The sequence below is a fragment of the Castor canadensis genome, chromosome 7 (assembly GCF_047511655.1).
Source record: "Castor canadensis chromosome 7, mCasCan1.hap1v2, whole genome shotgun sequence".
NCBI classification, from domain to species: Eukaryota; Metazoa; Chordata; class Mammalia; order Rodentia; family Castoridae; genus Castor; species Castor canadensis.
Genome location: NC_133392.1, coordinates 37,970,000 through 37,986,983, shown reverse-complemented (window position 1 = coordinate 37,986,983; position 16,984 = coordinate 37,970,000). Strand labels below are relative to the sequence as shown.

Sequence of the window (16,984 nt, the reverse complement as noted above, 5' to 3'; positions counted from 1 at the left end):
CCTCTTGTTTTGAATTCTTCTGACTTTTGTTTCATTAGACTGCTAAGAATTTACTGTACACTAAACGAACATTGTCTTAATTACTGGAGGCAGGACTAAATGATTTATGCTGAATATAAACTCTAGATGTGCAACTATCTCTGTAGGTTATAAAGAACAGGGAAGGTTAATTTAGAATTTGAATGTGCTTCTTTCCTTGCTGAAGTCATTAATATAGTTTAACCAGCCAGGTTTATGGAAATTAAAATATTCTTTTTAAAGATCTGTTTGTTTATTTTGGAAACCAGAATGAACTTACATCTGGCCTTCTAAGTTCTCTGGAAACAATTTTATCCCCCACTGTGGTGTCCATACTGAAAGTCAATAGACAGCTGCAACATATTTTTAAGACTTCATGGATGATAGCTGAAAAGGTAACAAATGTTTTGTTCTTAATCTCTTAAAATTATTGTGTTGTTTAAGAAAGATACTAATTTTTTTTTCTTCAAAGATAGAAGATCAGAAAAAAGAAATAGATGACTTTCTGAGTATATTGTGCAACCATCTAAATGAACTACGAGAAAATACAGTGTCTTCCTTGGTTGAATCACAAAACCTTTGTGAAAGCTTAAGTGAAGACTTGAAGACAGTAAAGAAAACCCACTCACAGGTATCTTGTTTGGCTGACATGGGAGTATAAAAATTGTAAAATATGGCTTAGTAATCTATGTCACATATCCGAATGTTGTACAACTAATTTAGAGTCCTGAAAATACCACAACCACTGTTGCTGATAACAGTAATTAATATGATTAAGAATGCTTCTTTTGACCAGTTAGTATTTTAGAATTTGCTGAATGTAGAACCCTATCCTGAAGCACATTAGGACTAACAAACACTCTTCCTCATACCAAGGTAAGAGGTGAGTGAGAAACACACCTTTAGAGGAAAATGGTTATAACATTTAACATGACCCTCATGTTATTTTCTTCTAAGATGACATGGATACTTAGTGTCTTTGATAAACTAAATCCTATTTTTTCTTATTACTTCTGTATCATTGATAACAGACGCTTAAATTCTAGTGAGCTAGTATAATTATTAGCTTCTATCACTTGATTGTAAATGTAATCCATGACTTAATCTTCCTCTGTGCAAACCATTCCTCAGTATATAAGGCTTCAAACCAAAGCAAAGCTTTCAAACCATCATGCATAATAGCAGATAGATGGAAGACAGCATCTGTTATTCTAGACTAGAGTAATAATAAACACTTAAAATTTTACCAAATGACCTATTACAATAGGATGGCATTCTTTTGTCAATAAAACTGTAAGATTTTTGTGAGAGCCAGGTGCTGGTGGCTCAAACCTCTAATCCTACCTATTAGCTACTTAGGAGGTAGAGATCAGGAGGATGGCAATTCGAAGCCAGGCACAGGCACAGTTCACAAGCCCCTATCTCAAAAATACCCAACATAAAACAGGACTGGAGAAATGGTTCAAGTGGTAGAACACCTGCCTAACAAGTGTTCAAACCCCAGTACTGCCAAAAAAATAAAAATAAGATTTTGTGAGGAAAAAATTCTTTCTTTTTGGAAAGTGAGGGAGAAGGAATTCATATTCATGTCTGAGAAAGGAAAGAGAGAAACACATTCAAAGTTTTTAGGTATGAAGTAAAACAACTTTAAGAATATTAGTCTCCCTAATCGATAAGCATGAAATTTTTCAGAGAGGATTAACATCAGCAACTAGTAAAAATAACAGTTATCATTTATTGAGTAACTGGTGTGTTTTTTCTTCCCACCAGTGTAGGTACAGATTCTAGGACTTGCCCAGTTTTCTAATGAAGAAACTGAGACCCTCCGAGCTTTAACAGTATTTAGTTCATCTTACAGATAGTCATAGTGTACGGATTGTTTTAGCTGAAAGGCATCCATTTGTGAGTGCCTCTTCTATAAGTTTCTTGGCAATTTGAAATTGGAGCAATTTCTTATAACTCTGTGTAGAGTATTTGCCTTAAACCTGTCATATGTATGTATGCACATATGTAAATGCTGATCAGCTTTTCATAAATTAGCTGTTTTGAAATCCTTCAAATTGGTAGGCAGCACTTTAAAAAAATAAAATAAAAAACTTGATCCAAGTATCAAACATGAGTGGCTTGATTTCTCTGGCTTTAAGGAAGCAAATCAACTCAGCGAGCTATTTCTAGAATTTGAAGTGAGCAGTAATAAAACAATTGCATGAGTTTTGTACGCATATGTACATGCTGATAAATCTAATAGCAGCTACATATTACCACTACTTTGAGACTAGTAAAATACTGATACACATTTTTTCATAATCAGAATGTTAGGTATGTATTGTGAGCTGATGTGTTGTTCAGAGATGTTGGCAAAGCAACGGACTGAACAGTGAATAAAAGTCCTGGATACATTGGATACATTGGATACATTGAGCTCTTTTGCTCTTTAGTGTGGCCCCTTTATTTTGCCATGTAGCATGTTGTGTGCCTACAAGGACTTTTTCTTTTTTTATGGCATTACTGGTATTTGAACTCAGGGCTTAGTGCTTGCCAGACAGGTGTTCTACCACTTGAACCATGCCTCTAGCCCTTTTTGCTCTGATTATTTTAGAGATAGGGTCCTGCTTTCTGCCCAGGCCAGCCTGGCTATAATCCTATTTAGGCTTCCTTCTGTGGCTGTGATAGCAGGCACATACCACCATGCCCAGCTTTTTTCTGTTGAGATTGGATCTTTACAAACTTTTTGCCCAGGCTGACCTCAAACCTTGATCCTCCTGATCTCAGCCTGCTAAGATTACTAGCATGAACGGTGCCTGGCTAAGAACTTGTGTTTAAAGATATCAAGTATGAGCAAAAATAAGAATTTATGTTTTATTTATATGACCCAACTTGATTCTGTAAAATTTTTTAGCTCTAGTTATTGCTGTTTTTGGATTACTTGAACCATTAGCTTATCGGCATTAATTCCCCCCCAGCAGTATTATCAGTTAGAAAGAAACTGTGTCTATCTGTCAAAATGGTTCTCAGACAGAATGTACATTTGATTGGTTTGAAGTACAATGAAAGTAATTTGTTACTAATAATTCAAACAGTAAGTTTGCTAGTTATTTACTTTCTAAAAAAAATTCCTATAATAGTATCCTGTTAGTATCACTTTCATGTATGAAGGAGAAGTATAATTAAGGGTCTTTTGTCAAGAAGTTGTATAATTCTCTCCTGCGGGAGAATACCTCATGTCTTTGGTTACATACAGAAAAATGTTCAAGTGCTATCATTTCACATCTTTACCCCTTCCCACATTTTTCTTACAGGAACTTTCCCAGTTAATCAATCTTTGGGCAGACAGGTTCTGTGCTCTGGAGGAAAAGTGTGAAAACATCCAGAAACCACTTAGTTGTGCTCAAGAAGATACGAAGCAGTAAGTTACTCTTGAAGTTTTTAACCATTTCTGTAAGTCTAAAGTTATTTCAGAAGAAAAAGTTTCAAATTATATAAATCTTGTATGCATACAACCAAATTTCTTGTTTAACATTTTATTGTGTGTTTATATTTATATATGCATCTCTATATATTTGTGCACATAAATATTTTTCTTCTTTTTTTCTTTTGAGCTCGAGTCTCGCTGTGTAGACAAAGGTGGCCCTCAAACTGCCTCCTAAGTGCTAGGATTACAGTCTGACTTACGTATTTTTCTATATTATATTTGTCCTTCCTTTTCAGGTAGTGAGAAATCTAGCTCTCATCCACAATATAGTTTCTTATTTCTTAAATTTTAGAATGTACATAAAGACCTTGGAATCTACGTCACTGATGAGAAATACACTTACTAAGTAGAGCAGGGTTTGGCAAACTGTCTGGTGGGCTGGATACCTATAATTTAAGTAATTTTATTGAGGGATAAGAAAGAGCAACAGGGGGAGATTTTAATCAGAGTGTATTATATGCATGTCTGGAAATATCAAACGAAATTGCTTTGTGCAATTAATATACACTAATAATAATGAGTAAATAAGCAATTTTATTAGACACAGCCATCCCTTTTTGTGTACATGCTGCCTTTATCTTATTGACATAACTTTCTTATGCTTCCTTTTAGTTTTTCTAGGATTCACAACATATACTTTTTAATAATTTGAATACATCAAATAATCTGCTGTTTCATGTATAATAAAAGGACTGTTTAAGCTGGTGGGGAATGCCTATAATCCTGGCTGCTTGGGAGACTGAGATCGGGAGGCTCGATGTTTGAGGCCAGCAAATATTTCACGAGACCCCATCTCCAACATAGCTAGAGCAAATAGAGATTATCATTTCCTCTTCTCATGTCTCTATCATTGTTTTCCTTTTGTACTTTGCCACTTGAGCTATGCCTTTAGCCTTTTTTTTGCTGTAGTTATTTTTTGCGTAGGGTCTTGGATTTTTCCCACAATCCTACCTATTCCTTCCATGTGGCTGAAATTACAGTATGTACCATCACACTTGGCTTGTTGGTTGAAATGTCTCTCACTAACTTTTTGCTTGGGCTGGCCTCAAACTGCTATCCTCCTGATCTCCACGTTGCAAGGCTAGGATTACAGATATGTACCACAATGCCTGGCCTTCCTAGGTTCTTTTTAATATGACTACTTAGAAAATTTTAGATCACACATGGGGAATAGAGCTGCTCTAGAATTCTGTTGCTTATCCTTACACTTCATTTCTGTCATCTGTTCTCAACCCTGTTGGTGATACTGTTCAACATACTCTGTTCCATTTTGAACTCTTCGTAGATTTTGAATCTAAAAATTATTTCTTTACTTTTTATTCCTAGTGTCTTGACTGGTGTAGTTCTAGCCCCTGCAGTATAGCTTTTGAGGGGACAATAGAGTAGGATTGAAGTGGGAGGTCTATGGAAGTGTTTTCCCGCTTTCCTGCCATTTATTGTCTACTGCACTATTTGTCAGTATGTCCAGGGACTCTTATCAGAATCACCCAGCAATCTAGTGATGTATGTTCCCTGAAAATAACTGCCTTTGACATTTTTGTCATAGATTGTAGTCACTCTTCTTCCCAGTAGGTTGGGAGTTACTTGAGGCAATACATTTATATCGATAGTCTCCAGTTTAACACTTAATTTAGCTCCATTTTTTAGACATTTCCACTTAACTTTGTTTTCAACATCTTTGCTTTCTCTATTGGCTTACTCGTGTAGTATGTAGAGGATAACTTTCATTCCCAAGGGTCAGCTCTGTTCCTGTGAGATGTCTTTGAATGCTATTGTAGAGTAACTTACTGAGAAGAGTAATGTATCAGTGAATTTTAAGTGTATATTCTGATATTAGTTTCATATCAAGTTTACATTATATTATACAACATGTATAACTGTTTGCTGGTGCTGGGGATTGAATCCGGGGCCTTGCACATGCTAGGCAAACACTTTCCCACCAGGCTATATCTCCAGCCCGTTATAGTTGATTTTTAAAATAACATTTATAGCCAGGCTCTGTGGCTCATGCCTGTAATCCTAACTATTCAGGAGGCAGAGATCAGGAGAATCACGGTTTGAAGCCAGCCTTGGCAAATAGTTTGTGAGACCCTATCTTGAAAAAACCCATCACAAAAAGGGCTGGTGGAGTGGCTTAAGGTATAAATCCTGCATTCAAATCCCAGTATCGCAGAAAAAAAAAAAAAGATTAAAAAAAATTTATAATGTTAATAGTATATTTTATGTCACAGGTAAGGGAGAGTGCTTAGTAACAGTGATTGGCCAATTTAGAGACTAGAGCAGAAGCTATGAGAGGTTCCCTTGATGAACACAATCTAGTAAAAGGAACAAAAGTAGAGAATTTCATTTTAATGCCTGTATAGTTCTATAAAGAATATAGAGACGAACACCATATCTAAGAAGGCCGGGAAGGTAAGGTCACTCAAAGTCAGCTGGAAAATACAGGGATCAAAAATCCCCTCTTGGCTTAGAAGACTGGTTATGAGTGTGGCTCTGGAGCCGCACGGCCTGCACCAAGTCTGCCACTTGAGCACTGAGTGTCCTGGGAAGGTGTGCATCCTTTGAATTTTAGTTTCCCAGTTCAACAGTGTTATTCTCTTTTCCTACAGGAAATCTAAAGATATAATCGACAAAACAATTTTCCACAGTACAAAAATGTTTGCTGTTTCTGATGGCTTGGCACAAGAACTCAGAAATTTTAACCAAGAAGGCACCAAACTGGTTCAAGACTCTATGAAATACTGTAATACCCTCAACAGTAACCTGGAAACTGTATCTCAAGAGACGGAACAGAGATTTAAGTCTCTGAATTTGAGCACAGCTTGTTTTTCTGAACAGTGGACGTCTTGCTTAAATAAAAGGGAAGAGGAACTTCAGAACTTATTGGAGGTAATGACTTTGTACTTGGAACCTACTTTAGGGAAAGTAGCTATAATCAGGAAATTAGGTGTTCTTCACTTAGAATTGGTTTCAACACACATTTTTTAAGATATGGGTGAGTTAAACATTTAAGTACAGTACTTCATATGCTTACATGTGCTTTTTCATGCCTTGGATAGATATATGTTAATTACATATGATTTCTGATCTGCATCCTTGGTTTTGAGATGTTCATTTCTTTGGGGAGGGGCACTCTTCTCTTGACATATAATATATTCCATTTATATTACTTTTCTCCAGGTACTTTAAATTTTCTTTAAGTATTTAAGGTAATGTTCTGGTGGCTCAAAGGATATATAAGTTTGTGGGTTTGCTTAAACATAACATTTGGCATTTCATTTTTCCTTTCTGTACAAAAAAAGGAATTTTTACTACATTAGAAAGTAAGTACAAAGAATTGAAGTGTTTTTAAGCTATCTAAGCAGCCTGGAGAGAAATTAGGGAAGTAGCTAATTTCAGATTTGAGGCAAAAAAAAATGTGCAAGATTACAAAAGAGTGCTTGCTATACCAGAAAGTAAGGAAACAAAGATTCCTGAAGTTGGGTCAAAAGGACTCAGTAGCTTACCTGATATCACTGTTCCTGCTCACAGGGGCTATAATTTTAGCATCAAAAAGAACAGTGGTAGCTGGGTGAGACTGGGTATGCCTTTAATCCTAGCACGCAGGAGACTGAGGCAGGATTTTGAGTTCAAGGCCAGCCTAGGCCACATAGTAACATCCTGTCTTCCCAAAAAAGACAAATTGAATAGACAAAATAAAAAGAATAATGGCTACACATAGATTAAAACATACCAAATATATATGTATATATATATATATATTTATTATTATTTTTTTTAACCAGTTGTCTTTTTTCTTTATTCATATGTGCATACAATGTTTGGGTCATTTCTCCCCCCTTTCCCCACCCCCTCCCTTACACCCCCTCCCCCTCCCTCTCACCCCACCCCTTCGATACCCGGCAGAAACTATTTTGCCCTTATTTCTAATTTTGCTGTAGAGAGAGTATAAGCAATAATAGGAAGGACCAAGGGTTTTTGCTAGTTGAGCTAAGGATAGCTATACAGGGAGTTGACTCCCATTGATTTCCTGTGCATGTGTGTTACCTTCTAGGTTAATTCTTCTCGAACTAACCTTTTCTCTGGTTCCTGGTCCCCTTCTCCTATTGGCCTCCGTTGCTTTAAGGTATCTGCTTTAGTTTCTCTGTGTTGAGGGCAACAAATGCTAGCTAATTTTTTAGGTGTCTTACCTATCCTCACCCCTCCCTTGTGTGCTCTCGCTTTTATCATGTGCTCATAGTCCAATCCCATTGTTGTGTTTGCCCTTGATCTAATGTCCACATATGAGGGAGAACATACGATTTTTGGTCTTTTGGGCCAGGCTAACCTCACTCAGGATGATGTTCTCCAATTCCATCCATTTACCAGCGAATGATAGCATTTCATTCTTCTTCATGGTTGCATAAAATTCCATTGTGTATAAATACCACATTTTCTTGATCCATTCGTCAGTAGTGGGGCATCTTGGCTGTTTCTGTAAGTTGGCTATTGTGAATAGTGCTGCAATAAACATGGGTGTGCAAGTGCCTCTGGAGTAACCTGTGTCACAGTCTCTTGGGTATATCCCCAAGAGTGGTATTGCTGGATCAAATGGTAGATCGATGTCTAGCTTTTTAAGTAGCCTCCAATTTTTTTTCCAGAGTGGTTGTACTAGTTTACATTCCCACCAGCAGTGTAAGAGGGTTCCTTTTTCCTCGAATCCTCACCAACACCTGTTGTTAGTGGTGTTGCTATTCTAACAGGGGTGGCTGTTATTCTAACAGGGGTGAAGTGGAATCTTAGTGTGGTTTTAATTTGCATTTCCTTTATTGCTAGAGAAGGTATGCATTTTTTCATGTGTTTTTTGGCCATTTGAATTTCTTCTTTTGAGAAATTTCTGTTTAGTTCACTTGACCATTTCTTTATTGGTTCATTAATTTTGGGAGAATTTAGTTTTTTAAGTTCCCTATATATTCTGGTTATCAGTCCTTTGTCTGATATGTAGCTGGAAAATATTTTCTCCCACTCTGTGGGTGTTCTCTTCAGTTTAGAGACCATTTCTTTTGTTGAGAAGAAGCTTTTTAGTTTTATGAAGTCCCACTTGTCTATGCTATCTCTTAGTTGCTGTGCTGCTGGGGTTCCATTGAGAAAATTCTTACCTATACCTATTAATTCCAGAGTTTTTCCTACTCTTTCCTATATCAACTTTAGAGTTTGGGGTCTGAAATTAAGATCCTTGACCATTTTGAGTTAATATTGGTATAGGGTGATATACATGGATCTAGTTTTAGTTTTTTGCAGAGTGCTAACCAGTTTTCCCAGCAGTTTTTGTTGAAGAGGCTGTTTTTTGCCATCATATATTTCTAGCACTTTTGTCAAAGACAAGTTAGTTATAGTTGTGTGGCTTCATATCTGGGTCCTCTATTCTGTTCCACTGGTCTTCATGTCTGTTTTTGTGCCAGTACCATGCTGTTTTTATTGTTACTGCTTTGTAATATAGTTTGAAGTCGGGTATCGTGATACCTCCTGCATTGTTCTTTTGACTGAGTATTGCCTTGGCTATCCGTGGCCTCTTGTATTTTCATATAAATTTAATGGTAGATTTTTCAATGTCTTTAATGAATGTCATTGGAATTTTGATGAGAATTGCATTAAACATGTAGATTACTTTTGGGAGTATCGACATTTTTACTATGTTGATTCTACCAATCCATGAACATGGGAGATCTCTCCACTTTCTATAGTCTTCCTCATTCTCTTTCTTCAGAAGTGTATAGTTTTCCTTGTAGAGGTTGTTCACATCCTTTGGTAGGTTTACACGTAGGTATTTGATTTTTTTTGAGGCTAGTGTAAATGGAATTGTAAAACATACCAAATATATTAAAACTCATGGATTCATGAAAATTTCAGGGGTCTTTAGATAATGCTAGGGAAAAACAATCTACCATTCATGTGTCTTTGAACTGTATCGTGGGAATTAATGAAGAAGAGTATTTTATAGAATCTTAGCTAATACAATTAGAGAATCACTGTTTTACAATGCCTGATGAAATAACTCGTGGCCATTAATGATTGCTTGAACTATTTGCTTAGAACCTTAAGGGGACCTTTGTAATTAATAGGATAACCATACTTAAACCCACTAATTAAATTTTTTTGTGTGTGATACCAGGGCTTGAACTCAGGCCCTCTTGTTTACTAGGTAGATGCTCTGCCACTTGAGCCACTCTGCCAGGCCCAACTGATTAATCTTAGCCTGAGAGATACAGTCAGGTATTAGGTACTTTCAATGCTACCTGTAAGATATTCTTACCAAAAACATAAACCTGAATTTGATCGGATCAGTTTATAGGAAATACAGGGGAGAAAAGAACATATGAAAAATACAACATAGAGATGCAATTGACATTACCCAGAATTTGAGACATTTGTAAAGACCTATTTTCTAACCAATTAAAATTTTTCAAGGAAAAAAATGAGGAAGGATAACTTACAGATCAAAAGAAACTTAAGACTAGAGAATGTAAGTCCTAGTTGCCTGCGACAGTCCTTGCTCACATCTCTCATATTAATTATTAAGAATGGATTCTTTTGCTTCAGTTTGGATGATAAACTATGCAGTCACTAAAGATACAGCAACATCTAGTGATGAATTCTGGTTCAACAAACCAATTGTGGAAAGCACTTGAGCCATTTGGTGAAATTTAAACACTGACTATAGACATTTGATATGAAGAAATAAATGTCAATTTTTTTAGATGTGATAGTGGTCTTAAAATGCTCTAACTCTCAGATATGTATGCTGAAGTAAATGGATGAGATGATGTAGGATTTGCCTCAAAATCATCCTGAGTGTAGAAAGAGTAGGTAACATATTTTGCTTTATCTATACCCCATATGTGGTAAATGTTGAGGTGTGGTGATGAATACAAGGGACTTAATTATCCTGTTCTCTACTTTCATTTATTTGTTTATTTATTTATTTATTTATGGTACTGGGACTTGAACTCAGGACCTACATCTTGAGCCACTCTACCAGCCCTTTTTGTGATGGTTATTTTCGAGATAGGGTCTCAAGAACTGTTTGCCCAGGCTGGCTTCAAACCACCATCTTCCTGATCTCTTCCTCCTGAGTACCAAGGATTTCAGGTGTGAATCACCAGTGCCCAGCTTTGTTCTCTACTTTTGTATGTATTTTAAAACTTGTAGTATATAAGTTTAAAGATAAGAGAAAGCACTATATTGAATAAAGCAACTTTAGTTTTAGTAATGAAAGCTTATTTGCATCATTTACAGAGCATAAATCAATGTTGTAAGACTTCATGTTCTGAGATCACCGACAAGTTAAGTGAACATAAAGCAGCTGTCATGAACCAGCATAACACTTTCCTTGGTCAGATAGCTACTGACGAAGAAAAATTGATGGCACCAAGTCTAGAACTTGACGAAGCTGTAAAGCTTGGTTTGACTAAGCTTAATTGCTTTCTGCAACAGGATCTGAAACTGGACATCCCAACAGGTACTGTAAAATGGTAGCACAGCTGTCTAACAAACTTGAGGGTCTGGGTTCAAACCCCAGTATAGCCCAAAAGAAAAAGAAGCAATTATAAAAGGAGTTTGTGGTAAAGAATATTGTTTTTTTTCCCAAGAGATTTTTAAGATATTTTGTTCACCTATCATGAAATTAGGAATGTAAATATCAAGTGAAAGCTAAGTGCCTTTGTAAATTATGACATGAACTCATTAGAAAGAGGAGTAACTGTTTCGTATTTAACCAGCACACCAAACTTATAGTGAAATGATTACTCCTGCCAAAGTAATCATGTTGGTAAAACTGTACTTATTCCAATAATTCTGCCATTTCTCAGAATATCCAAAATTCCTTTTAGAGGCTAAGATATTTCTTTTGTCCATCCTCAGAAATGGACTCTTAAGAATGGTTAGGTGTAGTTAAGATCAGTTGTCAAATTAGAACATATTATTAGTTGTAAGCAGTATGTGCCTGGCGGGCTGTGAGACTGATTCTCACACGTGGCAATCATCATGTTTTTGAAGACAAGATTTAAAAAATCTTATTTATTTCTCAAACCTCAATTTTTCCCACTTACCTGATATCTGCTAAAGGTACTACACCACAGAGGAAAAGTTACTTATACCCAACAATACTTGTGAGAACTGAACCACGTGAACAGCTGCTTGAACAGTTGGAAAAGAAACAGCCTAACTTATTAATGATGCTAAGCTGTTCAGAAAACAACAAAGAGACCAACCAGGTAAAGCTGAAAGCATCATAATTTTAGAACTCTCCCATAGACTCTTGAAATGGTCAATTTTCACGTGTAGAATGTTATTCTTTACCCGTCAGTCCTACCCTGTCTGTTAAAATAGTTACCTGATCCTTAAGCCTCTTTTTTTTTAAAATCCTATTCATTTTTAAATTAGTAGATCAGTAGATAAGACTAGCCAGGATTTAAACTCATTTATTATATGTCAAACAGTTTAACTGTACATGTATGGTAACTTAGTTCTTTCAATAGCCCTACGAGATGAATGCTGGTACTCTGCCCACCTTAGAGATGAGGAAACTAGGAATTACTTTGTCCCAGATCACAAAGATGAAACTGCAATTAGAACATACGCAATCAAGTCTATAATTTGTGATCTTATAGTTAACAGAAATTTTAGAAAAGTTGGGAAATTAGAAGAAATAGAAAGTAAACTGTAATCCCATTATCCTGAGATTTTCATTTTTAACATTTTAGAATAGGAAATTCTACTCTACAAAAAACAAGAGCTATTTTTATTATTTTGTAGACTTTCTACTAATTTGTTGAGGTTTGACTTTTATATAATGCACATTGTATGGTGTTCAAAGAAGAAAACTGCCTTTACTTTTGTGGTGATATTTAAGTCTTGGATGTGATCACCCATCCAGCTTCTTATTTTAGGACACAGATGAAGAACAGGCAGTTCTGGGGCAGTACATTGAAGAACCTTTAAGTGAAGAGCCACCTGGAGATACCAGGGTGGAGTGCTCTTCAAGTGGCGGGGTTCCATTTTTCCAGGTACCTGCTTATGTCATTTCAGATAACCCGTCTTCATCTACCATAGTCAGACATTTACTGTTTGGCATAAAGACATTGCTCTTAGTTGATGATGAGGTACTTGCCTGTAATCCCAGACTCAGGAGGCTGAGGCAGGAGGATCAACAGTTTGAGGCCAGCCTGTGTTTCATAGTGTGATCCTTTCTCTCAAAAAAAAAAAAACCCTAAAGCATTGCTTTGGGTGTAGAACAACAGTTTTCATTCCTTTGGGACTTTTGGGGTGGCTTATTACTTTTATGATTTAATTTATTTACATAGTCTGATTGAAAAGAGAGGTTTTCTGTAGGATAAAGGTAAAGTTTTACTTGATCTATATCCTTGGCTGATAATCTTTGCTATTATTTTGGTCCCTTTCTGCTTCCTACATATTCAGAATGGTTAGAGCAGTCATTCCTGTCTCTCTCCTACCTTTGACCTCGAAGTCCTGGTGCCTGTCTTTGCCTATCAGACTTTGAAGGCCAAGGGGTTTAAAAGACTGAGGACTGGAAGCCTCTTACATTCTATTAGTGATTTATTCCACCTGAGACTCTTCTCTTTTTAACTGTTCCCATTTCCTAAGCTCCTTGCCTCTGTAATCCTAAGCAATTAAATTCTGTGACCTCTCTGTTTTAATACTTTTAGAAACACAGCACTACAAACTGCCTGACATCTTTCCCTCTTCTTAAGATACAAGAACAGACACAGTAGTGATTTCCTTAGGCAGGACGTTCATATCTTCATTTTACAGTTGAAGTGTTGCTTCTTTGTAATTTGAACTCAGGGCCTCACGCTTGCTAGGAAGGTGCTCTATCACTTGAGTTACTCTGACGCTGCAGTGCTCTTCTGATATGTATGCTTTTCTTGTATTTGACTTATCCTATCCCATCTATCCTTCCACACCCATCCTCTTTCCCCATACCTCACTCCATACTCTCCCCACCCCTTAACCTTTTTGCCCAGGCTGGCCTTGCACTCTTCCTGCCTCTGCCTCCCAAGTAGCTGGGATTGCTGGGATTATGGGTCCTCACCACCATGCTGTCTTACATCTCCTAAAGGTCGAAAGACTCTCCATTCCCTTTAAACCATTCAAAGTTTAATTCAGAGTCTTTGAAATTCCTGTCTGCCTCAGGACAGTTTCACCGCCAGATTCTTCTGACTTTTTGCTTTTTTAAATTTTTTTCGTGGTAGTTGGGGTTGAATTCAGGACCTCACACTTGGCTAGGCAGATGCCCCACCACTTAAGCCACTCTGCCAGCCCTTTTTGTGTTGGTTATTTTTGAGATAAGGCCTTGTTTTTATGCCCAGGCCAGTCTGGACCGCAGTCATCCTGTTTGTGCTTCCCCAGTAACTGTGTGCTTAGCCATTGGTTGAGATGGGGGTCTTTCAAACTTTTTACTTGAACCAAGATCCTCCTGATACCCGCCTCCCAGTAACTAGTATTATAGGTTTGAGCTACTCTGCTCTGCCACTTTTGTGTGTGTGTGTGTGTTTGGTGGGGTGGTACTGAGGGTCAAACCCAGGGGCTCACACATGCTAGCCAAGCACTCTGGCTTCTACCACATACACCCAGCCCTAGTCTTTATTGTTGAAAAACTGTAAATACCTTTCTTTCACTTATTCATCCCTCTCCTCTATCTTGTAAAGTTAGGAAATCAGGGAAAGATAGGAGAGTCCTAGTGACCACTTAATCAGAAATCTTTTTTTTTTTTAATAGTATTGAGGTTTGAACTCAGGGCCTTACACTTGCTAAGCAGGTGCTCTACCACTTGAGCCACTCTGCCAGCCCTTTTTGGTGTTGGGTATTTTTGATATAGGGTCTCTCCCCCTCCCCACCCCTGGGCTGGCCTTGAACTGTAAGCCTCCTGATCTCTGCCTCCTTAGTAGCTAAGATTATAATTGTGAGCAACTAGCACCTGGCATTTTAAAGGTAGGCTTCCTTTCAGCCATGCTGGGGAATTTGATGGATTTGGAACTTAGATGGTGTAGGGAGTTTCTCTGGCTCTAAATGTTTTTGCTTTTGTTTTTTTTCAAATACTGGGGTGGAACTCAGGGCCTTGTGCTTGCTAGGCCAGTGTTCTACCAGTGAGGTTCAGCATAAGTATATTGGGTTAACCTGCCCAGTAAGTAATTTATATCTTCTTCTGGTGAAAGTACTGTGTTTTCCTTTGAAAAACTTCTCTCTTGTCAACTTACATGGCTTGAATAGACTGACCTCATCCTTCAGTCAGGGAAGAATGGGGAAGTTAGTTGTGATCCAGACCTGGCCAATCAGTTTATTTCATTCCCCATAGCCACAGTGGCTGATAACTGAGAGCTAATACTGGAACTTTGGCTGCAACTATTGGAAAAGCAGCATTTTTTTTTCCCCCACCAGGGTTCCTAAGCTATAAAGATACAAATCTAGCAGAATCACTCCCTGTTGAAAACTAGTGCCCTTCAGTAAAATTTGTAATTATGTCTTAAAAAATAATGCAGAAAATTAAGACCTGCCCCACCCCTTCCCTTACTGGTAAAGTGAAGAAGGCATTCACATGTACTTGCCAAAAAAAGCTGTTGGCTCAAATTTGTGCCGAACATTTCTGACGTTTTTCCATGCTTAAACATTCTTGCCTATAACCAAGGGCACTTTGAAAATAAATATAGCTAAAGTATATTAAATGTTACATTATGTTGACTTGATTTCTTCCTTTAAATCCACAGCATAAAAAATCACATGGAAAAGACAAAGAAAACAGAGGCATTAACCCAGCAGAGCGGTCTAAGGTGGAGGATGCCGCAGAGCACTCTGCCACACGGAGCAGGTTGCCGCTGAGAGCCCAGATAAACCTTTAGTTAGCTTGAGTGGCAGGATGATTTCTAAGAACAATCAAAAATAAAACAAAACGGCAGAACTTAAGCTTTGTTGTACAGATTAAAGAGGAGTATATCAAGGCAGTATAGTAAATGTAGTTGAATTCAATTTCTGTCTATTTTCTGGTCATCCCTACAGTTCACTATGTATTAAGTTGGATTCCATTTGGAATTTGCATTGAGTAAATATGTTTCTAGCTTTTCATATAAAGTAGCCTTCTATAACAAATGAAAAATATTTTTCTTGTATATTACTACTAAACATTGAGTTATGGGAACTACATTATTCTAGGCTTGGGCTTACATAAGTAAATACCACAAAATACTTGGCCTTGGAAAGGATCACCTCATTTATTCTCTTGGTGTGACTTATGTATATTTTCTTGCCTCATCCCTAGATTTTTCTGTATGCCCTCTCCTCAACTCACTCTCTGCTTTTTGTTTGTCAACATACCATTTCTAGAGCTATAAAATGGTCTCCTTTCTTATTATGAGAGCCAGGATTTTACCCAGAAATCTTAAACACGGTTCAGCACTTACCTCTAAAAATCATTGTCAGTTATAAACATAACCCTGGAAGTAATCTTCCTTCAGTATTTTTAATTTGTTTTTGCCAATATGAAAGTATTTCATTACTTCACGAGGCCTAACACATTAGCCCACACAGTTCTCCAAAAGCCAACGTCCACAATATAAAGTGCTGTTATGGGAGACCTGCTAGATCTCTGATTCACGGCTTTGTGGCCACTCCAACGCCTTTGTCTTTTGGAGATGGTCACAACCATGTAAGGACTTTTTAAACTACCAATTATGACTATAGCTTATATTCTTTTGTTTGCCTGATGAACCTCCTGTTGTTCTTTGTATATAATAAAATACATATATGTACATTTTTCCTCGTTGAACTCTTAACCCTTAAAAGGACCCTGGCATTTTTGATCTGACAACTGTATTTCTGGATTTTGAGATGTTTCAACATGAAGAACCAGAGCACCTAAAAGGAATACATGCAAAGAATAAATATTATGCCTCATGAAGCTTAGTGTGTCAATTTTAGAGGGATTTGAGGGTTTTTTTAATTGTTGTTTTGTTGTTTTTGAGACAGGATCTTGCTATGAAACCCAGGATGGCTTCAAGCCATAATCCTCCTGCCTTATCCTCCCAAGTGCTGAGATTCCAGGTTTGTACCATCATACCGGGCAAAAATATGCTGCTTCGAGAAAGTTTACCTTGTAGAAGTATTAATTATTTTAATATAAATAATGGATATAATTTTCTATGCAAATAGATCTCAGCAAAAGCTGCAGATAATATAATATTGGTAACACTGGTTTCTTCACTAACTTGCTTGACTCATAATTTCTTATCTGGGAAATTATATTTTTAGAGTAGAACAAACTGCATCAAAACTCCTAAAATGAACTTTTACCCAGGTACTACCAAAGAAGAAAGGCCCTGCTAGACATGACAGCAGTTGCCGTCCAAGGAGCAACACCTTGGGTGTAAGATTGGTGAGAAACAGATACCCCACCTCGTAACCTGTTGTACATTTTCTCATTCCTTAACTGTTTAAAAGTTATCT

The 16,984-nt window shown here is 37.1% G+C and overlaps 1 protein-coding gene across 1 annotated transcript in view; it reads left to right on the top strand.

The window, feature by feature from the left end:
- Kif11 (kinesin family member 11) overlaps window positions 1-16,527 on the top strand; it is a 43,232-nt gene extending 26,705 nt beyond the window's left edge. Inside the window, exons 15-22 of the mRNA XM_074078766.1 lie at window positions 288-413; window positions 491-649; window positions 3,318-3,424; window positions 6,100-6,379; window positions 10,766-10,988; window positions 11,594-11,742; window positions 12,418-12,534; window positions 15,253-16,527. Coding sequence (XP_073934867.1) covers window positions 288-413; window positions 491-649; window positions 3,318-3,424; window positions 6,100-6,379; window positions 10,766-10,988; window positions 11,594-11,742; window positions 12,418-12,534; window positions 15,253-15,384 — 1,293 coding nt within the window. The 3' untranslated portion in view covers window positions 15,385-16,527. The remainder of the gene's footprint in view (window positions 1-287; window positions 414-490; window positions 650-3,317; window positions 3,425-6,099; window positions 6,380-10,765; window positions 10,989-11,593; window positions 11,743-12,417; window positions 12,535-15,252) is intronic.
- The last annotated feature ends 457 nt before the right edge of the window (window positions 16,528-16,984 follow it).